This window comes from Rhinolophus sinicus, chromosome 16 (assembly GCF_057876585.1).
Source record: "Rhinolophus sinicus isolate RSI-liver-muscle chromosome 16, RSI-T2T, whole genome shotgun sequence".
Lineage (NCBI taxonomy): Eukaryota > Metazoa > Chordata > Mammalia > Chiroptera > Rhinolophidae > Rhinolophus > Rhinolophus sinicus.
In genome coordinates this window covers 15,411,530-15,439,156 of record NC_142516.1, presented here as the reverse complement: position 1 = coordinate 15,439,156, position 27,627 = coordinate 15,411,530, and the positions used below count along the sequence as shown (strand labels likewise).

Below are 27,627 nucleotides of genomic sequence, written 5' to 3'. Positions count from 1 at the left end.
TTGCCGGACTGCTGTGGAGATTAGGTAGGCAACTGCATGGAAAGCATTTAGCACAGGTCCTGGCACATAAAAAAATACACATAGCAGACTATGCTGTTATACATGCCATCATGTTACTGATGCACAAACTGCAGCGGCCAAAAGAGTGGGCCACGTGCACCAGCACACAGCAGTGGGACAAGACAGGGCTCAGGTGTTTCTTTTTGAAGCCTGTTTCCTGGGGACCCTGCTCTTATACGTATCCTTTCACATGGTGTGAAAGGGTGAAACATGCATTTGCTTAAAATCCAGCTGCTTTTTCCAACTTCCAGAAACCACAGCCTGCAGGGGCAGCAATTCCTCACTGTTCCTGACTGATTCCTACACAAAACCCACTCTGGCAGCTGCACACTTTACACAGCCAGTTGACCTCCTGGTGCAGAAACGATGACACAGGTGCTGGTGCTACTTCACCACCTCGTTTTTCACTTTACACGACTTGGTCAGACCAGCCATGTCTTCACCTTCCCACGAGCAGGAGATGGTCCCTGGGGTGGCTCTGAGAACCAGCTGTCACCTCCCAGGGCTGACGGCCTTTTTCCACGCAGGGGTCTCCCAACAGCATCCTGGGGTGGAACAGGCCAGGAAAACATCAGCTCGGTCTTTGGTTTAGCGAAGAGTCTCGCAGGTTGAGGTCTCTCTCATCGGTATGGTGTTTGGGAGGTCACAGGTAATAATAATCACAGTTGTCATGAACTGAACATCTATTAGGTGCTGGGCATTCTGCCTGGGTTATCTCATTTCATTCAACACAATCTTTTAAGATATAAGTTACTGTCTTCAGTTTAAAGTCCAGGAAACATGACATTGGAGACAGGAGCAGAGGTTGCACAATTGCAGAGCCGTAATTTACAGAGCACTTCCGACAGGCGAGGTACCATGTTACCTCACAAAGCCTCTCTCCACCACGATGAGGATCTCTGACAGGTCAGACAAGATGCCCAGGTCATACAGGTCATAAGTGGAGAGACAGAAACCTAACAAGGTGCAGGCCTCTCCTCTGAGTTAGCTGTTCTTCCAGTTTCACTGGTCTTAATGTGTTAATGGGGACAGCATGGGCTCAAGACTCACATCCCAGGCTTTGTGGGCAGTCTCAGTTTCCTCATCCATCAAATGGGCATATTCTCATACATTTCACTTGTGAATGACCATTAACCATTTCGTAAATTTTAATGAAGTGCATGTGCCAAAGACCACACTGGCCTGTAAATGCACTCTTAAACAATGATTGCAATCACTAAGTGGAAGCCGTCATCGTCAGCTCCTTTCCCTGCAACCTGCGAATGCGCACCCAATGCTAAGATGTGCTGAAAACATCACGCTGTAACACATGACATGACCCAGCCATCTGTCTCCCCATCCATTCATCTAACAGTTTACTGGGTTGCTATTATATGCCAGGCACTCCCCCTGTCTTCTCAAAACCTCTCTTCTTCTCTTTTCTTCCTTGTCCATCCTTCTTGCTTTCGGATTACCTCCTCCCCTATTTCTGTTTCTCCTTTTGTCCCAGGAAGAAGAGCAGAGGAAATGGAAAATATTCATTCCAGCTTCCCCATTCCCTCAGCCATTGGTGGCTGGGGAGGCACTAACCACAGTTCTCTCCTGTATCAGTCTGATTGAGCTGCCAGAAGAGAATTCCACAGACTGAGTAGCTTAAACAACAGAAATTTCTATTCTCACAGTTCTGTAGGCTGGAAACCCAAGATAAGATGCCAACAGGGGTGGTTCCTGGTAAGGGCCATCTTCCCAGCTACCTTCTCACTGTGTCTTCACATCGTCTTACCATTACGTACATGTGTCACCAGTGTCTCCCCCGCTCCTTATAAATACCCAGTCCTATGGGATTAGGGTGTCACTCTTACAACCCCTTTAACCTAAACTGCCCCCTTAAAGACCCCATCTCCAAACGCAGTCACATGGGGGGTTAGGGCTTCAGTGTATGAAATTTGGAGGGGACACAATTCGGTCTATAACACCTGCCGCTCTGACTCTCCAAACAGCGGCCAGCCCAAATTTCACCCTGGACCTTAAATGACCTGACGTCGGGCAAACGTCCACCGATGGCCACCTACCCAGTTCTGGCAGGGGTTCAAGAACTTCTTGTTCTGTCACTGACCAACCATGTGATCGTAAACAAGCACCTTCTCTGAGGCTCAGCCTGCCCTGCTATAAAGCGATGTTACAAAGAACACCTACTTAATATACCGTCAGGAGGTTTTAGTGAGATGGTAGGAACATGTTCCATTAACATTAGTGGGTCAATAGTGTCTGAGCTTTAAGAATAGCTACAATTTATTGAGACATTTCTATTTATCAGACACCAGCTGGCATGTAAAATGGATACTTCCATTCCTGGCAATGATTTTATTAGAGAAGGTAGTATTGTCACATCCAGTTCACATTTGAGGAAACCAAAGCTCAGACAGGGCAAGTCGCTAGCCCAAGACCACACAGTTAACAAAAGGCTGCTGGTCCAGGTCTGGCCGATGCCCTTCTCCCCTCATCCATGCTGCTGTCATTATTATAATGACACAGACCCGCCCTGCGGGTGAGCTTCCTTTACCTGAGATCACCTGCCACGAGGGGAACAATGGGGCTGCCACACATCTCCTCTCAGAAAGCCTCCGGTGGCTCTCTGAGCCATATGAACAAAGCCCTGCACCGACACCAACATATCTCACTCCTTATTAAGGAAGGCCGAGACAGGGCAGGCCTCTAGACGCTTCATTAGGGGAGCATCAGGACACATAAAGACGGTAATAAAACAGAAACTGAAGACAGTGTCCGTGGGGAAAGCCCAGGACCGCTCTTGTTTGCGCCTCTGCAGACTGTTAGAGAAGGGAAGGAGGGCTGGGGCACGTAGGGACAAAGACGGGAACAGATGAGATGGCGATGCTATGTAAAAGCAAGGGCTCTACGGCCAGTGAGACAAATGCAGGCTCTAGAACACAACTTGACCTCTCCTTAGCTGTGTGACCTTGGGCAAGGCCACTTACCATGTACCTCAACCTTTCAGTCTGTAAGATGGAGCCAGGAATGCCTGCCTAGCAGGATTCTGTGAGAACTAAATAATAATCTAAACAATGAGGGGATTGAGGCTGTGACTTTCCCACTGCTGGTCCCAGTGAGCTGCGGGTTAGTGATTTTCCACCTTTGCTTCCGCAAACATTAGTGACAGAGCCTGCCATAAAGCAGATTCCCAGAACCCCCACGCCAGGGGTCCAGTCCCAGTATACCTGGGGCGGGGCACAGGAAATTAACTTTTAAAGAAACACCCAGTGTAATTCTTATGTCAGAAGATTTTGCTCCACATCTAGTAAAATACCAACAGTAAACAGTAGAACTTAATATCAGGTAATTTTTAAAAATCCTAACGTATAGTTGTAATGCAAGGGTTTCAGAATCAAAACAATTATTTCCCAACCTTATGTTGCTTATGTTGGATGAAACGCTTATCACCTATGGATGTCAGGCTCCTCCCAGATAAGATGGACAAACCACCCTAAAGAATTGTTTTACGGATTAAGTGAAATGATGCTCACTCAGCTCCCAGCATATGCCCTGGCGTGTAGCAAGTACTCAGCGTTAGTTATTGCTATGACAGATTCATTTCCATCTAGCCCTTGAAAGGAACTTGTAGTAACCCCACAACTGTGGAAACCCAGGAGGGGAAACACGGACACACACAAAAAAATGTTTATACCTTAATTTCAACCTCACATTTTGTTTAATCAAGCAATTTACAGGGGGCAAAACTAATTAGTGGTTTTAAATGCTTTGATACAAGCAGGCACTGCAATCATGATAAATCATCTCCGACATATGCCCGGCTCCTCCAAGTGACAGATGACAAACAAAAGAAGGACAAGGTCCTTTATCACAGGCAGAATCATTGAGTTAATGGAAGAATTATTGCTTCTGAAATCCACTCCAGTCCTACTGAGAGGAACGTTCCAATTTATCAAAGCCAAATGAACATTAATTGCAACAGTCTGGTAAGTTTTCCAGCCACTATGACCTTCATTGAATTTTAATCCAAAACAGATAAGATTTCCTTCCACACAAGAGGAAACAACACAATTAGCTCAAAATGACAGCTAGATTACGGAGCAGGCATACACACACACACACAACGCACACACATTCACACGCACACACGCCCCCAGTGAAAATATTGATTCTGCTTGACTTAAAATTCAGCACAAAGAAGCTGGGCAGAGAAAAGGTAAATAAATACAATCACACAATCTGTATAACAGCCACCCCCCACCCCCCCTTCATTCAGGAGATAAATTTTGGAGGCGGAAGCCAAGATGGAGAAGGTGGCAGGCAGTAATGGAGACAGAATTTCTGTTAACTGCTGTAATTAATGTTATGTCTCACCGGGGAGAGATTAGGAAAAAACAGAGAGGGAAGGAAGAAAATACAAGCATTATTTTGCTATTAAAGACACCCTTGAGCTGGGGTACATTAGCGGCAGAAGTTTGAAATGGGTAATTGTTTGACTGCATTGGTGGATTTGCAGAAAGGATGATTCCATAATGTAGTGAAATAACATCGTGCTGAACCTGGATGCTTACAGCTCAGCACGGAGCGAGAGGCCGTCTGCTGAGAGCACAGCACAGCTGGGGAAGGTTTAGGAAGACACACACTCCTAGCCATCATGTGATCTAGACGGGAAGGCCAGGGCTGTCACTGACCTGCCCCATGACATGGACTGAGCCACTCTTTGAGACCTACAGGCTTCGTTTATGTATTTGTTTTCACTCTAAAATGAAGGAGTTGGATTAGATGGGTTTTAAAGGAGCTTTTTGTTTTGTTGTTTTGTTTTGTTTGAGAATTAATTCAATAATTTGCATTTTCTTCTCTTTTAAGTGTTGATGGCCAGGGAGAACCAGCTGTCTTTTTCCACAGTTCAAGATCAGGCCTGCCTTAACAACACTTAGAGTCGGGTAATTAGATGATTATGGAGATGTGACCCTAAGAGGTAAAGGTTCTTACCCATCTTTGGCCCTGTAAGAAAAGGAAATACTACCGCATGAGAGATCACTGGGGACAGACACTTACATTGAATTCTGGGCTTGGGCACTGGCTGTGTGATCTCACAAGAGAGTTGTCTTAACTTCCGAGGTGTTGGGTTTACCATTTGCGAACTAGAAACAATCGTTTGCATCAATATTCATGAAATTGATGAAAACACATTTGTGTCGTAAACACTGGTCTCATTCTAACTCCAGGAGTGAGGAACTGTTATGACCACCATTTTACAGTGGAAGTAACTGAGGCACAGAAAAATGCCTTAACCAATGACACTGTGAATTAAGTGGCGAGGCCAGGAATCTAACCCAGGTGGTCCTGCTCTAGAGTTGATACTCTGTCTTTAATCCTTTTATTTTGAAATCATTATATCCACGAGAAATTGCAAAGTCGGTATAGAGAGTTCCTGAATACTCTTCACTAAGCCTCCCCTAAATGTCTCCATAACAAAATGGAATAGTCAAAACGAGGAAATTAAGAATGATGCAATACCATTAACTAAATTGCAGACCTTATTCGAATTTCACCAGGTTGACCTCTGATATCCTTTTTTCTTTTCTTTTTATTTTTGTTGGTCCTGATCTAACCTAGGATCCCCCATGGCATTAAGCTTTCATTTCTCCCTAGTCTTATCTGTGACAATCCCGCAGACTTTCCCGTCTTTCATGATCTTGACACTTTTGAAGAGTGTTGGTCAGTTATTTTGTACAACGTCCACACTTTGTGTTCAACTGATGTTTTCTCATGATTCGGATGAGATGATGCATTTTTGTCAGGAATACCACAGACATGACATTACGCCCTTCTCCGTAAATCCGACCGGAAGATTCATGGTGCCAATATGTCTGATTTCCGGTGGTGTTAACCTTGATCACTTGGGTTAAGTAATGTAGCAGGTTGGATGATGGACCCAAAAATATATGGCCAGAACCTAATCTCTGGAACTGGTAAATGTGACCTTAGGTGGGAAAAAAAGGGCCTCGGCAGATGTAGTTAAGGATTTTGCAAGGAGGAGATCTTCCTGAGTTATGCAGGTGGGTCCTAAAATCAAGTAATGCATGTCCTTATGAGACACACAGAAGAGAGGACACCTAGGAGGTGATATGAAGACAAAAGCAGAAATTGGAGTGACAGAGCCACAAGCCGAGGAACACCTGGAGCTGCCACAAACCAGAGGAGGCAGGAGATGGCCTGTCCCTAAGGGCACCCCAGGAGGCACGCAATCCTGCTGACAACTTGATTTGGGACTTCTGATGTCCAAAACTGTTAGAGAATAAATTTCTGTTTTAAGCCCCTCAGTTTATGGTAATTTGTTGCAGCAGCCCTAAGAAGCTAACCCAAGGGTATCCACTCTATTCTCCACTGTATAGTCACCATAAATACCTGGGGGTGGGGGTGGGGGGTGAAACTTCGAGACTCCACAAATTCCCCGCTTCTTCTTGAAGTTTCCCCCGTTAATTTTAGTAGACATCAGTGGATCTTGTCAGTAGTAATCATTACCGTGGTGAGTCTCCAACAGTGATTTTCTATTTCCCTCTTTCCTTCTACATTTATTAATTGGGACTCTACTGTAAGGAAGGGCTATCTCCTCTATCCCATGTATTTATTTAGTCAATTATTTATACCTGTAGTTTAGGGTCGATATTCTTAATGACTCCTGCCCAACTCAGCTCAAAGGATGATTGTGAAGGCCTAGCCCGAGGGCAAAATTCGGAGAGAACATTTTAAAAGGCAAAAAAAGAAAAGAAAGACCTTTTCCCATGTTGGTCTAAGGCATTTCATGTGTCTTTTATTATTTAGTTCTCTCTTCAGCCATATGAACGCAGGATCCGAAAACTGATGAGAAACTAAGAATCAGAGAAGTGTAGGAAGATGTCTAAGGACAAACAGCAGTGAGGGTAAGAGTCACGATTTGAACCCCCATCTGTCTGTCTCCAAACCCACATAATTTCCAGCAAACTAAGCTGCTTTCTGAGGATCGGGAGGAAGGGAGAAAGGAGAATTAGTTGAAGGGGGAGGTGGAAGCACCAATGTGTCCAAAACTAAGCTCACCTCCTGTTTTTACTGCGGGCGGACTTTGCATGTGAGAGCGGCACTGCACATGCACACACACCCCATTCATTCATGGGATGTTAGAAAAACATACAAAACCCCCAGGATCTTGAGGAAAATAAAATGTGGAACAAGAGGCTAGAGCGAAGGAGGAGGGGTGTGGCCACCGAGGGGACATTCACCTTGACTCTTCTGCCAACCTTTCTGCCCCTGTCTGCACTGCTTCTCTGCAGTGCCTGGATCTCCCCTCCCCCTTTCCTTCCGCAGGTCTTGGCCCTGCAGCCTGGCTCACCATCCCCTCTGCCCCTCTTCTGAGATGCACTGACTCAGATGCCTCACCTCAGATGTGCCTTGTCTCTCTGGACGCTGCCTGTCTGAACCCCCTTCCTCCTCAGCCTCCTCCTCACCCCTAAAGCCCTAACTTTCACCCCTCCAGCCCACCTCCACAGCTCTTCCCTGCGATAGGGGTCCATGTGCCCCTCTCACTCTGCTCTCTGCTTAGCTTGCCTTGTTTTCTTCTCCCGGTGTGACTTCCTCAGGTTTTTATTTTCTGTTTCCTCTTTCCCTGCCCCTGCTTCTATCGCTAAGTCCTTTTCTGCCTGTTCCTGGTAATTTCCCGTTATGTTTAGACAGCTCTCTCATTGTCCTTGGCTCCCTTTTTCTCAATTTCCCTCTATTTATCTCTGTCTCTGGTTGTTTCTATAGGCCTAGTATAGTGGCTCAATAAATACTGGTGAATGTCTAGTTTTCCCTGTCTGTGTTTCTGTCTGCCTCCCCCAGACTCGTATTATGAAGACGTTTCTTCTTGTATGTTCTTACACCCCTTCCCATCCTGCATTCTAGTTTGGCCAGGAGGTTTAAAGGAACCGCTTCTGGGCCCTCTTCCTGAGCTGCCTCTTGCCATCTTCGGATACCTTTTTAACCTGTTCCATCTGGGCTTGATGGTTGGCCCAGGTAGACTCTGCAGGGATGGACAACAACCATTTTCTGGCCTCCTTCTCTCCATCTGTAAAGTGAAGGCGGGGTGTAGTTTACTGCCGTTTGCAATTGTTGACATGCCCATTCAGTATAAAGATTTACATACCCCTTCCGGTGGCTTTGGGCATGGCCCTGCGAGATGCCCACAAAATGTGAGAGAAGCCATGTCTGAGCTTTACCTTTAAGAGGTAGCCTAGATTTCCACCAGCACTGTGCTCATTCCCTCTGCCAGGAAAACCAAATGTCTCAGCTTGGGCCTTCCCTTCAGCCACGGTTCCAGGATGAGAAGACGTGCAGAGCTGAACCACAGTGACTACAACGGCTGACATGTGATGTGCATGAGGAATAAAGTACTGTTTGGTCAGTCACTGAGATGCACATAATTTGCTTGTAGAATAAACAAGCAGAAGCTGACTCATTAAGAAGAGTCAGATCCTGTAAGGTCTAAGGTGCTTTCAGCTCCAACGTTCCAACCATATTTGATAGTGCCTTTGATTGGGGAAAATCTTGCCAAATGCTTTCATGTGCATTATCTTTTTTTCAATATTATGATTTTAATTGTATTTCCATTTTTGCAGTAACCAAATGAGAATCTTGAGAGAGGTGAAGGCTTGTTTAAATCTCTATCGCTGGGATGAGGTAGAGTCTGAGCTTGAAACCAGGCCTCCTGACACCCAACTCCACGCTCGCTCAACTTCCCTAGGCTGCGTCCCTCTGTGTTGGAGTAGATAAGCCACGTTTCCCATACACAGAAGCCACGACTTACTCCGCTATAATAATTTTCCCATAAGGCTAGTTAGAGACCCCACAGGCTTTTAGTGAACCCTTGTTGAGGCAAATCGAGGCTAAGCAACAAGGTTCCTGTGATTTACAGTTCTAAAAATTTTTTTGAATTAATAAATAAAATAAAATTGTGATTTAAATAATTCTACTTTCTGTTAAAAAAAAAGTAAATGGGATTCATGAGTTATGGCTCACTTACTTAAAAATGTACTTGGGATAATTGTAATGTCAAACTTCATCATGTCTTGGCAACTGGTACAAGCTTGCTGATCTCAATTTATGGAAGGGGCTCCTAAGGCTCAGGAAGGGGATGTGACTTGTATAAGGTCACGAAGCACGAGAGCGGCAGGGCTGGGACACCTAGTGCCAGGCCACGGCTTTTGGTGCTCTGTGTATCACATGGTTTGTCCACTACTAGATTTTTCCTGCCTTCCCTTTTAAATGAATCCCTCCTAGCCAAGATGTTTCCCCCACTACTCTGCCTTCTCTCTGAAAGGTTTCTGGACCTGCCTTCTGTGATGGCTTGGCCTCTCCTACATTGCTTGTCCTGGCATCCTTCAATAATAGCACTTATACGTAACACAGCAATAACACTTATGCTGTCAGTTCGGTTGTGTCCCCTCCCTCCAAAGCTATGTTGGTCTCTTAATCCCCAGTACCTCAGATTGTGACCTTATATGGAAATGGGTCTTTATACAGGCTATCAAGTTATAATAAGGTCATTAGGGTAGGCCCCAATCGAGTATAGTTGGTGTCCTTATAAAGAAGGGACAGATTTGGACAGAGACACGGACATGCTTACACAGAGAACACCATGTGAAGACTGGATTTCTGCTGACACAAGCCAAGGAAGTACCAGGAGCCGGGACAGAGGCCTGGAACTGCCCCGTCCTTAGTGCCATCAGAAGGAGTGCGGCTCTGCTGACATCTAGATCTCAAACCACGAACCAACAGAACCGTGAGACAATCACATTTTGTGGTTTGAGTCACTTAGTTTGTGGCATTCTGTTATGGCAGCCCTAGGAAACAGACAGACTTATGAATCACCGAGCGCTAACACTTATGAAGACCTCACTGTGTGTCAGGCTCTAGCTTATATGTGCTGCGTGTGTCATCTTAGCGAATCCTCACAGCAGTCCCCTTCAGGAGGCATTCCATCCTCACTCTGTTCCAGGTGACATGGAAGCAGAGGGAAGAAACATGTCCAAGTCACAAGGCCAGTCAGTCAGGGAGCCCAAATATAAACCTCGGGACACCAAGTCCACAGTCTTTGCATGTTAGTGACATTCTCTGTGCGTACAGTTTCTCAAAAGGAGAACAGGGGCAATCACGACATACTGAACTAGGATTGTTGTAAGGATTAAATGAGTGAAATTGGTGTCAATAACGGTTAACACCACCCATTGTGATAGCGTTGTTACTATTATTATTAGAAGGTTCTTCAATGCTGATTATTTCCTCAAAACTTGTCCAGCTAGTTATTTTCCTCTTGTCATGGAATCCCCAAAAGTAAACACAATATTTCAAGTCTCACAGAACCTCTAAAACTAGTTGAACAGAAAATTATTCCTTCATTCATATGACTTAAAATGCAGGGCTGCTTTTAGCAGCCAGACCCATATAGCTGGCTTCTTCTGAACTTGCGGTTGATTTTTTAGAAAGCTTCTTCTTTTCTTCTTTTCTTTCTTTTTAACAGATAAGGTTTTCATTGTTAGGTTCAGTCGGCAAGTAAACCATTGCATGATTGAGTGATTAAATCAATGAGGTAAGGAATGCATGATATGCCGGGAATAAATAAATGCAATGGTTGGGGAAGTGATCTAAATCTATTTTTCACAGAAAGATTTAAAAAGTATTATCCCCGTTATCACACAGATCCTTTAAACAAAGCTACTGATTGAGAATGGCAATAATAATTTCTTAGATTTATGTGACATTTTATAATCCTCAAAGTATTTTTCTATATATTATTATGTCATAGAATCATAGATCTTCTAAGTTGGAAGCAAATACAATAGTCATCTAATGTAACTATTATTCCTCTCAAAATCTTGATGAATAGGGCTTTGGGCCTTTGATTGCATACCCATAGGAACAAAGAACTTAGTACCCTCTGACTAAGTCCACTCTACTGCTGGATAGCTCAGATACTTTGAAAGGTTTGTTCTCTGTCCTGCCATGAGCAGGAATGTTGGTCCCTTGCAGCCCCGCCCCTCACTGGGGCTCATCGGTGCACATCTGCATAATTTTCTGTGAGATGGTCCCTTTGAAAGAAATGGGTCTTTAAAGGTCTTCTCTTCTCACACCTCAAATCAGACATTTCCTTTCTTAAACTATTTTGTGGCCGATATCGTCACGCCAGCTAACTTTTTGAGTACAATGACCACTTTTTGAGCACTTAGGGAATGTCAGGCACTGCACCGTGCAGAATTATGCCCAAGAGCAGAGTCTCAATTTGGACCGACAGGAGTTGGACTCCAAGGTTCAGGACTCACTGGTGTCGTGAACTTGAACAAGTTACAAAACATCGCGAGTCCCAGGTTCCTCGTCAGCCATGTCTATCTTACAGATGTATTAATAAAACAATGAAATGGAATAATGCATGTGGTACCCCTAGATTGTGCAGGACGCTTGCGTGTACATCCTCATTTGGAACTTAGAAAACCTCTAAGGATTGGGGAATGTTACACTGGTTTTACAGAAGATGAGGAGGATTTGGCCAAGGTCATAAAGCTAGGGACAGAGACATTGTTCCATCTTGGAGTTCACTTCCAACTCATAAACTCCCTTATCACCACGGATTGCATGTAAGGAGGGAGGCTTTGTAAGACCTTACCCCCACTACCTTATAACTTAAGCCAGCAACGAATGCACAGAGAAGAGAAATTGCGGTCTACTGTACAGATTAAGGGTGGAGATTCTGAAGTCAGTCTATAGAGAGTAAAATATTGCTTTTACTATTTAACCTTTGTGTGCCGAAGTCACACCACTGGCTGTTGAATCTATTAACATCTCAGGTTTCTCATTTATGAAATAAACATAGTAATAGTATCCACCTTAAGCTTTGTTGTGAGGATTAATTGTAACAATGCACGCAAAGCAAAATTTGGAACTCAACCTAGCACCTAGTAAATACTCAATAATTGCAGGTATTATTAACTCTCTAGATCAGGGGTGTCCAAACTTTTTTCAACGTTTTTCACCACGGACCATATGCGGTAAAATACACAAACGGCTGGGCCACTCACTCGACGTGAAGTACGTATTGACTCACCTGGTTTATTTAAGTAAACTAAATATATTTTTGGAATTGGCTGCGGGCCTATTAATGATGGATTGTGGGCTGCAGTTGGCCCGCGGGCCGCAGTTTGGACACCCCTGCTCTAGATCAATAGCAAAGTGAGAGCAAAAAGAAGACTAAACCCAATGTCTTCTGACTTCCGGATTAGAGTCCATTAAACCTTGCTGCCAGGATAATATCGTGTGCCCATGATGTGCCAGGCTGGACATTAGGTACTGTTTACGCATCTATGTTTCTTTCACTCTTCTCAATAACCTAATAACCTTGTGAGATTGGTAAGAGCAGTTTTGTTTCATAGATAATGAAACTGAGGCTCAAAGAGGTGAAGGGACTCCCTCAGAGAAAAAAACATTATAAACCAGGAAGTAAGAGAGACTGTGGATTCCACGCCTCTGCTCTCTTCTCTGCATCACGCTGCCTGCATGGCGGAGGCATGTGGGTGACGGCTCAGAGCAGCTGAAGCTGGAGCCGAGGATTAGATGAGATGACCCCCCACTCTCTCTTTCTAGCCTGAGTCCACTGAGTATCTCCTCATTGCATGATCCTTGGGATATTAATAACCAGATAAAGCAACCTTCTGGGACAAAGTAGATGCTCAACTCAGGTTTTAGCAAGCCTGAAAATTATGCTGGCTCCACTTCAGTGAACACGGATTATAGCACGTTCCAGGGACTGAGCTGGAGCTGGTTGCCCTGCTCGGACAGGCAGGACGTTTAAGAAAAGCGGACGGAGAACACTGACCTCTAGATTTCTTTCAGATTTGACTGAATGATTTGGGTCTTCTCCCAAACCCTCTCAGATCTTCACCAAAGACGAAAATAGTGCAAAGTGTGACAGAGTGACAGCCATGGTCTCATGGGTAGTCGGGTGACATGAGTTTGGAATCTTGGGAAAAGCCTCATCCTACAACTGTCCTCTTACTAGCCACGAAGTCTTCGGCAAGTCAACTAAAGTCACTGAGTCTCAGATTTCTCATCTGTGAAATGGGGAGACAGAGCCCAACCTCTGTGAAGGCCCTTCTGTATAGCTGCTTGGGGGGACAGAGGGAGCACTCTTTTTAGTTTTGCTGAATTGTCTGTGGCCGGAATGGCAAGGCCAGAGTCTGAGCCACAGAGAGGCCTATTCTCCAGGCCAAGCCCCACCGACTGGCTGGGAAATCCTGTACATGTCCTAGCCTCTATTTGGATCTCAGTTTCTCCCTCTATGAAATACAAGGATATAACAATCAGCATGTCTCAATAATAAAAGTTCTCCTAATAATAAAAGCTAACTCTCATATGCCAAGCTCCTCTGATCCAAGTGCTTGGTGAACCTGCACGGTAAGTATTAGTAGAACCCTCATTTATAGTTGACAAAAAACAAGGCATAGCAGTGTTACAGGCTGTGCCCAAGATCACTCAAAGTGTTCAGTTAGTGGCAGAGTGAGTGGGACATTGCATCCAGGATCTATGCTTCTAACCTCCCTGTCACCCGAACTCTACATAGAGGGCAGTGTTCACGGAGGTGTATCCCACCTCTGACAGGCTGGGCTGCCACCAATGGCTTCCCTGGAGTTCAACATTTCCTGGACATGACTCTGTCTCCTGTGGGTAAGATAAGAACAAGAAAGAGCCAGATGTGGGAGCCCTGAAAGAGGAAAAGAACCGGTGGAACCACGGGTCACTGTAGCGCATGGGCAGGGAGGGTCTGGAGTGGGCCACAGGACCTACTCTGCCAGCCACATCCTACATTACAAAGAACTTCAGAGACAGCTGAGTCTTAGTGAGTCTTTCCTTCCAAGCTGAACTCACTGAGCAGAAAGGAGAGGTGAGAAACACCTACAGCCCTTGCGGATACAGTCTGATTCAGTGGAATTCGCACTGGGCCTGGAGGCAGAGAAAGCCCATTCTAGGTCCTTTAAATTGAGATAGTGCTATCTAGGTCACTGGGTTATGGCAAGGATGGATGTGCCCAAATACAGAAAATGCCTCATAAATATTAGTTAAAACCAAGCCCCCCCACACACGCCCTCCCTCCTTTCTCTCTCTCTCTCTCTCTCTCTCTCTCTCTCTCTCTCTCTCTCTCTCTCTCTCTCTCTCTCAAAGAAGAGCAGCAGTACCACCCCCTCAGGCCTTCTTAATATTAGATGGTGCCCATGCTTCTCGAGGAACTCAGCAAGTACCCTGAGATGGTACTTACAAACTTGCACCCCAAGGTGAGCACACAGGTACCCACTTGGCTTGACATGTGGCTGTGTGTCGTTCTCTAAATATATATGCGGGAAAAGTCTATCACACTTGCTCCGTGAATAACACAAAGGCCTTGATTTGTTCCCCCACGTGATGAGCATGCATTAGGTCCAAAATTAACATCACTGTCTGGCTGGGGTTTGGGTGTGTTTTTCCCAAAAGAGAAAACTTCCAAGCCATTACTCAGCCCTCATCAGAATGTCTAATGCAGTGTTAGTTGAAGAGGAACCGAGAGAACAGAGACCAAACGCTAAGATCTGCTCCATAGTAGACTCTCAAAAAAAAAAAGAGGAAAAAAAAAATGTTGACTGCTGCACAGAAGGAAGAAATGAAGAGGTGGGTGGCAGGTTTACTTACGTGAGTGGCTTCATGCCAATCACTTCACCTCTTCATCACTCAGGTTGGGAGTAACATTTCCTACCCTCCTGCGTCTGGCAGAGCTGTGCTAAAGGAGCAAACTACGTAAGGTGGGCTGAGCAGTGAACGGCACCAGGGGGATGTCAGTTACAGCTATTATGTGATCTCTCCTCCGGCCAATTAGACCCTGTGCAGTCTGCATACTAAATGTGTCTTTTTGTACTTACCATGCAAAATCATTAATCACAACTTTTTAGAGAAACCATTAATATGAGCCCACATCCATTTCAGATTACCATTCTTGTGATTGCGGCCTTAGTAGCCTTCGCTGAGGAGGCAACGGACTCAGAGAGTTCTAGATTACGGGACCCATAGAGATGGAAGGCCACTTTACCTCTCTGTGCCTAGAACTTCACCTCCAATGTGGAGGTGACACGCCTGACTTCATGTAGTCTTGGCAAGACCACAATGAGATAAGGTCCGTGATGTGACAGTGATTAAATTCTCACCCCGAGAGAAAGAGTGCAGAGGGCATCATGTAGGTTTTGTAGCCAGACGCACTTGGGACTGAAGAGCACTTCCCTCTCTTACCAGCTGTGTGATCTTAAGGACGGTTTTCTGCCTTCTTTATAGTATTTCCGACTATAAAGTGAGGGCAGTGAGGAGCTTCTGTGTGTAACTGCACCTGCGATGTCCAGCCCAGCTCCAGGGACCACCATGCAGTGTCTACACTGCAGGGGGTGTTGTAAAGGTTAAACCACCTGCCACATCAAGGGCATTTGGGAAAGAGCAGCCCCATTCCAATTTTGTTCCAATTCTGTTTGTTCAGTCATTCTTGGAAAGGCCAGTTCTATTGAACCTCAGCCCTCAGCAGAGCAGGCCAGGCACGTAACAGATGTTAAACAGCTATTCCCAGAGATGTCAGACAAAAGGCCAAGGAGTTGGAGACCCTTTATTTTCTTCTCTGAAGCACAATTAGTTTGTCACAGCTGGCAGATGATGGATGGGTATGCATCAGTCCAAGTGACACCACGGAATCCATCTGACCTCTCTTCATCAGTCTAACCTCTCGCACTTGGCCAGCTCTTTCCCTCCATCAGCTGACAATCCCCTGCCCCGCTCCATCCTCTCTCCCCCTTCTCCTCCCCTGCTTCCGCCCCCCCCCCCACCTCAGTCCCACTCACTTACCATCACGGAAATGTGGAGAATGTGCATTTGCTCCTCTACAATCTCCGAGGGCTCCTGGAGTGTGGGGGCAGTGGCCCGGGCCAGCTGCCCGGCGCTGCTCATGGAGACGTGGAAGTACAGGGTGCCGTTCTCCAGCCACTGCTGTCTCCAGTGCACCAGCGAGATATCAGCTGCCGTGCCTGACATCTCTGCAAGACAAGACCCAAGGCACTGGGTGAGCTCATGCCAGCCTCGCTCTTCCAGGGAGGGAAGAAGCCACACATATTCGGGAGCTCAGGAGACACCTACTTTGTATGAGGACACCTGTCCTCACATCAAATCTATGAGCCAGAGGGCATTATTTCCATTTATAGATGGCTCAGCTGTGGCTAAGATTCACCCCAAGCAACAGAACAGCAGAGGCAGGACTTGAACGCAGGTCTGCCTGTGTCTTTTTCTTTTTTGTAGCACCATGCATGATAACGTAATTCCTTCTGTGCCAACAGTGGAACCAAACTAAGCAAGAGGGTGGAAGTGCTTCCATCCTTCTGAGGCCATGAAACTGGAAGATGAAGGAGGCCATGGTGAGAGGAGTGGGAGTTCAGAGTGTGACTTCTTCAGAAGCTGAGCTGGAAGTACTCACGGCAGAGCAACAGAACCTCAGAGCTCAAAAGACCCAAGAGAATCAGACCAGCCAAGGTACCCCAGGGTTATCCTTTGTGGGAAGGGAGTTTGATGAGAAGAGGGTTGTTCTGAGCCTGTTTCTACAGCTTCAATCAGAACAGCTCCAGTTTGGGGTGGTCTATATGCTTCACTCCCAAGCAAGGTGTTAGCACAAAGGTGTCTGTGGCTTAAAAATACTTGAGAAGCTACTTTCCCACCCCAATGTTCTCAGATAACCAATGGAAAGTTAGGGCTTTCTAGTAACTGGTAGTCACCTGACTTGATGGATGGGTATGCATACAACCCTTGCCTCTGTGCTGTTTTTCCCTCTGTACATACAAAAAAAATCATTTTAATAGTATTCCCATTCCATATAATCATACCAGCACAGCCTCCTGTTACATAGAAGGCTGATGGCAGACAGAGAGAGGTACCAGAAGTGTCCTTGTAATGGAATGCTCCAAGTTTTTCATAGTGCTACCTACTAGAGGGATAGGTCCTTGGAAATGTCCTCGAAGGATACGGCCTATCAGTGTGTCTTGCGAAGAAAAGGAAAGTGTGGTGTTGTTCTTGGAGAATTAATTGTCAGGTCTTCACTTCAGTGAGATTCCGTACTAGGAGACAGAGGCAATCCAGCAGGAGACAAGCAGCCTCAATAGCGTCTGAGCCTTGGAACTTTGGACCCTCTTCCCAAGACATAGATCTGACCTAGAGACAGTATTTCTACAGTTCCCAAGGACGTCATGTACATGTGTACACACACACACGCACGCACACGTGTGCGCTTGAGGAGGACGGGCGGGGAGGGGGAGTTCAAACTTCTTACAGGTCAGCTCTCCCCATCATTCCCCACTGCAGCACCCATTGCATCTGTGACACTGAACGCAAGAGGGTCACCTTGAAGACATGAGGAGAGGGTGTTTGCCCACCAAATTTGACGGCATTCCTTTCATATCCTCCATTCCCAGTAGACTAAGTCCTTGAAGTTCACAATGAAAACTCCTAGGGGAAGAGCATCTGGCACTTACTAAATGCCATAAAAGAGTTAGCAGTAATATTTATTACCATTATTATTATTCATAGGGACAGGAGCTAAGTCACCCTTCAGCTGCTCTGAAAATAATCCTGATACATCTTTGACTGCTTGTTTTCTCCCCCACTCCTCACCCAGTCCATCAGGCAATCCAACAGCCATCCAAACGCAGCGCTTCTCAGCGAACCGACTGCAACCGCCTGGGTGGGCCAGGCACCATTCTCTCTCGCCTGGTTTAGTGCAAGGGCTTTTTAACTTGACTCTCTTCTTCCACCTTTGCCTCCTCTCTCTCTTCTCAACCAGAAGCCAGAGGAATCCTCCTCAAGCCACCCCTTAGCTTTAAACCTTCAACAGCCTCCCACCCCATTCCATGGAAAACACAAAGTGACCTGAACATTGTACGTTCTTCGTCCAAGCGCAGATCTGCTCAGGCCTCCCCTGCTGCACCAAGACTCGAGAAGGGAAGGAAATAACCACAAAAGCTCATTGGCTCCTAGAACATGGGCCCCAAAGGACCCCGAGAGCTCACTGTGGGGCCCAGGATGGGAGGCTGGCTCGGTGTCCAGTCTGTGAAGCAGGTATCTCCCCAGCACCGTCTCTCCCTACCACCCCACCTCCCAGCCTCAGCACCTGAGGTCCTGGCAGCAGCTTCTGTGGCAGCCCGCCAGCTGGGCCAAGGCAAGGTGAAGACACCATGGTAAATGGCCTTGCTCAGGACCTCACCCATTTCTCTCTCAGTGTGTAAAAGCCCAGAACTCTGTGCCACCGGGTAGGCGGGCACGTCCTGTGCTAAGAGTCCCTGGTGTGGCACGGCAGAGAGTCCCGGGGCAGGCCACACCTGGTTGACACAGCCTGGTACAGACAGAGGCAGAGTAAGTGGACGCATGCTTCCTCGCTACACCCCTCATCCTAGAGCTCTCCCCAGCCTGTGTCTGCAATCCTCCCTCGGAACAGGCTCGCCCTCCCCGTGTTCAGATTAGAAAACCGAGGGTGACCGAGAGTTAATGACTTGCTTAAGGTCATTGGGGACTTTGTACCCAGCTGGATCCCCAGTTCGTGCAATTCCTGCTATGCCAGTTGCTCTCAGAATATCTCCTTTTCCTTGACTAAATTAGCCCATGAACCGAAACCAGATTGAGCTCTTTGTTTGCTATGGTGATGAGTGCACAGTCAGCAGACAGTAAACGTTAAATGATAATAACAGTGTGTGAAACACAGTAAATATTGAATCACAGAGAATAGGTCTGGACTTACTCTATTACAAAGAAAAGAAACCGCTGTTGGGGTGGGAAGGAGGGCCATGAGAACTCAAAGCGAAAATTGCCTTGGAGGAAACAGAAGGCTTTGTTCATTCTTCTGTTCATCTTTCATTCATTCATTCATTCATTCATTCATTCATTCATTCATTCATTCATTCACTCATTCATGTGTTTCTTTAGTCGTTCAACACACTTGATTAAGGCCCTTCTCAATTGCGGGCAGCTTAGTAGCTCAGAATATGAAGTGAAATTAGACATAGCCTTGTGTTCAGGAAGCTCATAGTCCTTTGAAATTCGACCCACCTCTCTCGCCCCTGTAACTGCCCACACACGTGCCCACTCTCCATTCAATGTGGCGCAGGACACGGTGTACCCTGACCCACATCCTACCATCGTCCCCTCATCACGTGCTCAGACCCTGCAGAACTTACAACTGTCCCTCATCCAGGCCAGGGCACACAGCAGGTCATGTATTCTTTCTACCTAATCTGTCTGGAACTCTCCCCCCAAAGCTTTAAAGCTGGCTTCTTCTCAGCGTTTGTCTCTCAGCCCAAATGACAGCTGCACAGAGAGGCCCTGCCACTCTCAGCTGAAGCACTCTTCTCCACACACATCCAGACGCTACTGTATCCCCTGTACAAAAAATGTCTGCAGCATTTGTCACTATGAGAAATTCACCCTACGTGTTTTATTGAATATGCATTTCAAGCTTGTCTCTCCAGGAGAGCAGGAATCTTACATGTCTCATTTCCTGCCGTATTTCAAGTACTTGAAAAATACTTGGCACATAATAAGTGCTCAATAAATAATTATTGAATCGCTGACGACGAATACATATACACACGTGCACGTGCATACACACATACTTACATATATCCATCACAAGATGAGGAAGGTAGTCTTCAGCCTCATTAGAGAATTAAAGCAAGAGTAAGTAAAGATCCATCGGGGAATCAAAGGAGGGACAGGACTCTCCGAGCTTAGGGATAAAGAAGTACTCTAAAAGATAGTGATATGGGCGTTGAAGAGGATGGGCATATTGTTAGCCCTCAGAGGAGAGAAGAGCCCCTGGCCATGGGCTGAGGGGCTGAGTATCTCAGGGCACTGAAGCCACATGTGTAAGTAGAATGCAGCAAATGTCAGGTTGGAAATGGAGTTCAGACACGGAGTTAAGGGCTTTGAATGGTTGGTAATAGACTATGTTTTATTCCGGATGCAGTAGGGAATCAGCAGAGTATACTCGATCAGAGAGCCAGTCCTTTGTCCATTAAAAACAGGTCAACAAAACAAAACAAAACACAGTAACATAACCAAAGCCAGCTCTTGAAATTCCCCGCTGATTGATTTTCCAATTGTATTTTCCCTTTCCTCATCCCCTAGTCTTCCTATATAAACATTTCATTGAAGTCTTCAAGTCATATTACAATCAAACTTAGAGCAAAAGGGGGACTAAACGCATTTGGTCGGGAACCAAGATGATTCCCATAAAGGCAGATTATGCTGACATGATGAATATAAAATGAAACAGCAGATATTAAAGTGGGAGAATTGGTGCCCCATGCCTTCCGGCTGTAGGCTGACTCCAGTGCCTGCCTCCCTCCCACCAAGAAGAGCTTGATTATAAATTGGAATCATAAAGAAACCCAGGGATTGCTTTTCCACCTTTCACTGTTCTCCCCCCATGGGCTGCAACTTGTGAAATATTCAACAGGCGCAAATCCCCTCAACCACCCTGCTAAAGCCAAGCTAGAGGATCAGCCTTCATCAGTGATTCTGGGTAGAATGCCATCCTGCCTCAGCAGCCACAGATGCCTTTCAGCCTCCTGGAAAAGAAATAAAAAAATCCCAAAGGCATGTTGTGCTTTTAATTGGCTTGTTCTTCCTAATCTATGGCACTCATTGTGTTTTTATTTAATTCCTGAAGGTCATTATGAAAATAAGCAGCGCTTCTGATCATCAGCCATCTTGGTAACATCTCCCAAGGGGCTAACTAATCCGCCTTCTGATTCCACAGCACCAGATGACCCTCCAGCCGATTATTTGCAGAAGGCCAGAGAGTACTTCTGATGAGTTTGCAAATGGTCTTTGCCTCCCTGGGAGGAAAGCAGACATGATGTGAGATGAACTCACTGCCTAGGCAAAGAGTTGGACGTGTTAGTGATGGCAACTCCAACCAACCACCCTGGCCACAAGCTGCCCCAGCATTCACGGGGGGTCATCTCCAGGAAGCAAGTCCCGATGCATGGGCTTGGGAAATATATCTGAAACCCACACCCTCACTTTCATCTCGGCAATGGTCGTCTTAATGAAAACCCGTATCCTCTCTCCTGTGGACTATTTCAAATGGCTCTGTGGCAGTCAGGGTCTCGTCAGAAAAGAGACAGTGAGGGCACTAAGAAATGTTGACTGATGGGACCGTTTACAAAGGCTTTGGGAGTATATTAGTCAGGGTTCTCCAGAGAAACAGAACCAATAGGACCATGTAGATATACAGAAAGAGACTTATTATGAGGGATTACGACGGCTAAGAAGCCCCACAATCTGCCGTCTTCCAACTGAAGACCCAGGAAAGTTGATGGTGTAGATCGAGGGGAGCCAGTGGTGTAAGTCCCAGTGTGAGGCCAAAGGCCCGACAACAGGAACGCTGATGCCTGAGGACAGGAGAAGATGGGGTCCCAGCTCAAGCATAGAGTCAGCTGGTCCTTCCTCAATCTCTTGGCTCCATTCAGGCCCACACGGATCAGCTGATGCCCACCTACATCGATGAAGGCCTCTCTCCTTTACTTGGTCTATGGTTTCAAATGCTAATCTCTTCCAGAGACGTCTTCACAGACACATCCAGAAATAATGTGTGGCCAGCTCTCTGGACATCCCTTAGCTCAGTCAAGGTGACACACAAAATTAATCATCACACACAGGGGCAAGGCAAACCAATGATGAAGCACCTCAGAGATGGAAGCAGCAAGAAGCTGTCACCACCCTAGATCTGAGAGGCAAAGGGAGGCGGGGTTACAGAACCCTGAAAGAGCTACAGCTGTAGGAAAGGCCTGCGAGACAGGAGCTGTGCCCTTCAGTAGAATAACCCACCTACTGACAAGGTATGGCCACCAAGCAGGTGGTAGGTAAGAAAAGCTCCAACCTCCTTCTACCTGGATCTCTCTTACAGGTGCCTTACGTGGCCTAACTGCAACCAAACACCCAAGAGTGAGGTAAATCATACAGGTCAGCCTTCCAGGGCAAATAGCTGGGAGGGAAAAGGTGGGAAGTGGACCTCAAGGGGCAAATGGAGACTAATCAGAAGACCCCAACTGGTGTCCCTACCTCCAGGCTTCCTTCCTTCCCACCATCCTTCAGATGGCTACCAGGATTAAATTTCTAACTTATAAATCTGGCCATGTCACCCTTTTGCTCAAAACCGTTCAAAGGCTCCTGGTTGCCCTCAGAATCAACCTAATCTTATGAGACTGACACCTGCATTTTTCCTCCACCTTACCTCTTTTCACTTCTTTCCTTGCATTTATGTTAAATCTGCTTAAATGTGTATGTATCTGCCCATATATACTAGAGTGGTACCTCGGTTTTCGAACATAATCCGTTCTGGAAGACCGTTCGCGTTCTGAACCTTTGAAAACAGCCCACAGAGAGGCCTCAGGGTCTTGCACTCAGCGGAAGCCACGTGACATGTTTGACTTCCGAGACGTGTTCGAAAACTGAAGCATTTACTTCCGGGTTTACAGAGTTCGTAAACCAAAATGTTCGTCAACGGAGACGTTCAAAACCGAGGTACTGTTTCCTAGTTCAAAGTCTTTTTTGTTTTTTTTTTAAAGATTTTATTGGGGAAGGGGAACAGGACTTTATTGGGGAACAGTGTCTACTTCCAGGACTCTTTTTTTTCCCAAGTCAATCTGGGAGGCAGCTCAGCTCAAGGTGCTGTGTTCAGTCTTAGTTGCAGGGGGCGGAGCCCACCATCCCTTGCGGGACTCGAGGAATTGAACCGGCGACCTTGTGGTTGAGAGCCCACTGGCCCATGTGGGAATTGAACCGGCAGCCTTCGGAGTTAGGAGCACGGAGCTCTAACCACCTGAGCCACTGGGCCGGCCCCCTAGTTCAATGTTTTAAAAGATGTGTTTTCAGAGTCTGGAATAGCCTTCCCCACTGAACCCCATTCCCTACTCCAGATTTTCCCCTAAGCCCCCTACGAGCTAGGTGTTCCTTTCTGCTTCCACAAAAAGAAAACACTGGATGCCTCAGGCTGCACAGACGGCAGATCAATTGCATGAATCTGAATCCCAACTCTCCTGTGTTCAAGTTGTGTGTTTTGGACATGCTTTTCAGCTTCTTTGTGCCTCAGTTTCCCCACCTGTCAAATGAGAATAATAACAGAACCTGCCCTATAGTGTTGCTGTGAGCATTAAATGAGATAAACAAATTAGTTTTCAGCATTAACCTTGATCTTCAGTCGGCGTTCCACAGCTACATGCGTTACATATCACTGCGTATACACTGTTAGCATATCCTATTTTACCACCATTCTGGTCTGAGTATGTCTCTGTGTTCAAATGATCTGTTTATACAGCTGACCTCTCTCATTGGACTTTAGTACAGGGACACATCAGAGCCATTCGTGTAGCCTAGTTCTGGCACAGCAGCCAAGTACAGAGTAGAGGAGTCTGTAAATGTCTAGTGAGGTGAACTGAACTGTCCGCATATTTGCATTCAGAAGGACACCCCCAAAGAACAGAGAAGAGATGGCAACTCAGGATGTCAATGACGGCTTGATTCCCATGTAACAACTGTATAAAAATTTATTTAACATCTGGCTCAAATTTAGGTACCCTGGAGAATGCAAATGAAGGGAAAGACAGAACTTTAACTTTCAAGGAGCTTGCATTCTCATGAAGAGAGACAGAAAATTTATACAGAAAATAAAACATCATCTGATTCTGTTTAGATATAAGTTCATATACGTACAGCTGGAAAGAAACGTACTGGAACATCAAGAATGGTACTCCTTAAATGGTCGGAAAAGTGTTGATTTTAATCATGTTCTGATTTATTTTTCTACATAGAATATATATTACCTCTGTGGCAGAGGCACATACGTGCTCATTTTAGAGATTCATTTAGTCAACCAACCTTTCCCGAATTATGGCATTACGGGAATCTATTCTCAGGAGCTCAATCTAAAGAATGGAGAAAACACAAGCTATAAGTAGCTATAAATCAAAGTAGGAAGCTTAGAGGAGAGGAGGTGACTTCTGGATGGATCTAGAAAGTCTTCATGGAGGAGTCTTAAAGGATGGGTAAGATTTTAAAAAGTGGCCATGTAGAGCACGTCAGATGGAGGAGCGACACGCAGGCGAGAAGGCAGGAGGGTTGCAAATGTGCAAAAGGATGCAGTGGGAGGATGCCGAAGGAAAACACAGAGCTTCATCACTAGCAGCAAGCAGAGACTGCTAATGGCCAGTCTGCAGAGGGGAAAGTAAGAAGGGGCTACCACTTCTTACCTGTGAACTATCTCCTAGCAGAAAAAAAAGTGCCAGGTCCCACTTGGGACTCCTTTATGCCATCAGACCAAACCCCAGTTCAGAGGCTGATTTACATACGATAAATTAAAATGTCAAGGTAGACAGATTGGATGGATGGATATGAATGAACGGGCAGATGGGTGGATGGATGGATAGGTGAATGAATGAATGGCTGGATAGATATATTCCAGTCTTTCTGACATAACCAATAATCACACAGTTTGGGTTAATGAAAAGAACACTGAATTTGGAGTTGGAAGCTTAGATTTGTGTGATGCCTCTGTACCAACTAGCTGGTTTACCTGCGGACATATCACGAAGCATCTTTCTTTTTATGTAAAATGTGTTAAGGGAAGGGTCATGATCTGTCCTACTTACATCACATGTAACATAGAACTGAGAAAAAATAAGGCCACACCTAGCAATGTGCTTGGAAATCTACAAAGTCCCCCCAGTTAGCCCTGAAAGCAAATGCAATATTATCCCCATCAGTTAGCCACCTGCCTACCATAAATATTTCTCAACTGTCTAACATGTGCCAGGCACAGTGTTAGGTTGTGTGGATAGACTGGATGACAAGATAAATTTGCTGCCCTCACAGACCTTCTATTCTAGTCTGGATTTTCCTCAGTTCCTACCAACCAAGAGCAGTGGTGGCATTTTCCCTCATCTCAGTTAGCTCCTTTATTCAACCATTTACTCATTCATTCATTTATTCATTCATTCATTCATTCATAGCAAAAGACTGTATTTGTCTCAGTAACCGCTATTCTCAGTGCCTGGCATGCATCGGGGGCTCAAATATTTGTTGAATAAACGTATCACTCAATGCACATTTTATGAGTCCCCTGCCCTCAAGAAAATCACAATCTAGGAGAGAAGAAAAGGGAAAATTGACAAAGGAGACAATAATCATGTGGTACTGGCCGTGAAAGAGGATGCATGGGATGTTACAGGAACATGTGTCAGGGGAGACTTAATACCCCTCCTTTATCAGGGGTTTCGATAAGGCAAGTAGGCAGAATCCGTAAGTCTAAGATATCCCGATGCCAGACCAGGTTCCATGCCCACAGGATGACGTCACGGCAGTGCTGGGTTTGGGAGGACACCTGGAAGGGTGTGGAGAGAAGGTGCAGAGATGGCAGGAGCTGTGACGCAGCCTGGCCCTGCAGCAGCAGTTGGAGGAGAATATCCCAGGTGTACCTCAGACGCCCTCCTTCCCCACCCCCATCGCCACTTCTTATCTCTGCCTTTGCCTCTGATTGGCCCATTCCCACCTCCTTTGGGAACTTTGCCTTTTACACAGAACTGTTTACCCAAGCCATTCGGTGGAGATAAATAATACAGTTATACCAGGTTAAACAGGGAGGGGAAGAGAAGAATTAAGAGATATTGGCAAGAGAGAACAGCATACCGTTTTAGATTAGATTTGAAAATAGATGGAGGGTCGATGGAATGGATTCGCATTACACCTCGTTACTCTCTCCTGAACAATTTCCCTCCCTCCTTGCTGCATTTTCCCCTGGTATTTCTTTGCCACTTAGCTTTGCTATATACGCTTGGTTTCTCTGTGTTTCCTTTTCTTCCTCTTCCTCTTCCTCTTCTTCTTTTTTTAATGCACCCAAACAGTCAATGAGTCTTTCTGCTTCTCTACCCTTCCTCATTCCCCAACACTGCAAAGTGATGCTGAGAGCACCCAGAGAATGGAGACCAAGACTAACTTTCACTACCATCTCCTTACATGCCAGACACTAGGCGAGGGGCTTTCATCCATTGTCTGTTAGACGTCATGGAAACCCCACGTGGAAAGGGTTGGTAGCAGAACACCACATTGATGCTGAGATATCTGAGGCCCCAACAAGTGATGGGATTTCCCGAAGATCTTCCCTCTAGTAAGTGACACAGCATGGATTCAAGATCTGGTTTCCTGACTCCAAATCCAGTGTTCTCCCATCTAACCCAGCTGCGCTGAGAAGAGGAGTTTCACATTGGAGTAAAAAAACTGAGAGATCGATTCGACACTGGGTAATGTGATAAAAGTACCAGGACAGGTATCCTCCCAGGTCAGTCGGACGCTCTTCATCCTTCATCTTCATAAGGTCATTTGCTAGGGTCAAATGTTGCTCCCTATACTTTTAAGATGCAAATATGTCCTCTGAGAGAGGTATATGGAGCATTCTGTCTCATAGACAATGCATTTTTAACAGCACTTTGCTCCCGCCTATATTTCACTGGGTGACCTTTCGTATGCTAAGTTTCCCTCTCTAATCTCACCTGCCTCCTATGGAAAACAGGGATCGTAAAGGCAATCTCTTATAATGGTGGTGAGTATTAAGGGAGATCAAGTGTTTGAAGGAGTCCAGCATAGTATTAGCATACACATGTTCCCAGTCAGATGTCTGTCTTCTCTTCACGCTTTTTTCTATTTTACCACTGACAACACTAGAAGAATCAGGTTGTTTTGAGAGTAATGGGAAATGACATAGTATCAAACACAGAGGAAAAGGTGGCAGAGGTCACAGACATACAACTTCATAATTCACTTGGAAAGTCTCTAAGACCTTTTCATCTGGTCCTCAGCGACCCCCTCCCTTTTTTAGTCACCCCTATTGGCTATGACCTGGAATCATGGACAATCATATTACAACGGGTATAAAGGGATGAAGATCAGTGATCTACCCACCACTTTAGTGACAGGCAAATGAAGACCAGAGAGGGGTTGCAACTTGTCTTAAGTCACACAGCCTCATAATCCAGTGCTCTTCAAGAATTAGAGACAAGGATTCACAGAGCAGCCAGGACAGAGGGAAGAGGTGGGGCCTCTCTGACATGTAAAGGTGATTTAGCAGCTTGGGGAGAGGATACAGAATTCCCTCAATTCTCAGCCTTTCCTGAAGATGCTACTAGGATGGCTCCTTAGGTCATTGCTGAGTCTGACTTGTTAATCCCCAACACCCTCACCTCAACACAAAGGGTTTCACATCTGAGTGTCACATGCTGGGATTCAGGTGTGACAGGCAATAAAATGTGATGAGTCAGGAGAACATGGTACCATGCAGTGTTGTGAGTGAGGGGAGAAAAGCAAAACCTGTAAAACCAGCAACCGCACAGAGACTAAGACAGTGAACATACTTGCCACTGACTCCACCAGCTATTTGCAGCAAGGTGGGATAGGCTGGACTTGGAGGGATACCTTTACACG

At 45.9% G+C, this 27,627-nt stretch overlaps 1 protein-coding gene across 4 annotated transcripts in view; it reads right to left on the bottom strand.

Moving 5' to 3' along the window:
- Positions 1 to 27,627, bottom strand: part of ASTN2 (astrotactin 2) — an 839,436-nt gene that overhangs the window by 705,824 nt on the left and 105,985 nt on the right. For all 4 annotated transcript variants that reach the window (XM_074330924.2, XM_019731189.3, XM_074330925.2 and 1 more), the window contains exon 2: positions 15,964 to 16,151. In XM_074330924.2, the coding sequence (XP_074187025.2) occupies positions 15,964 to 16,151 (188 nt within the window). The remainder of the gene's footprint in view (positions 1 to 15,963; positions 16,152 to 27,627) is intronic.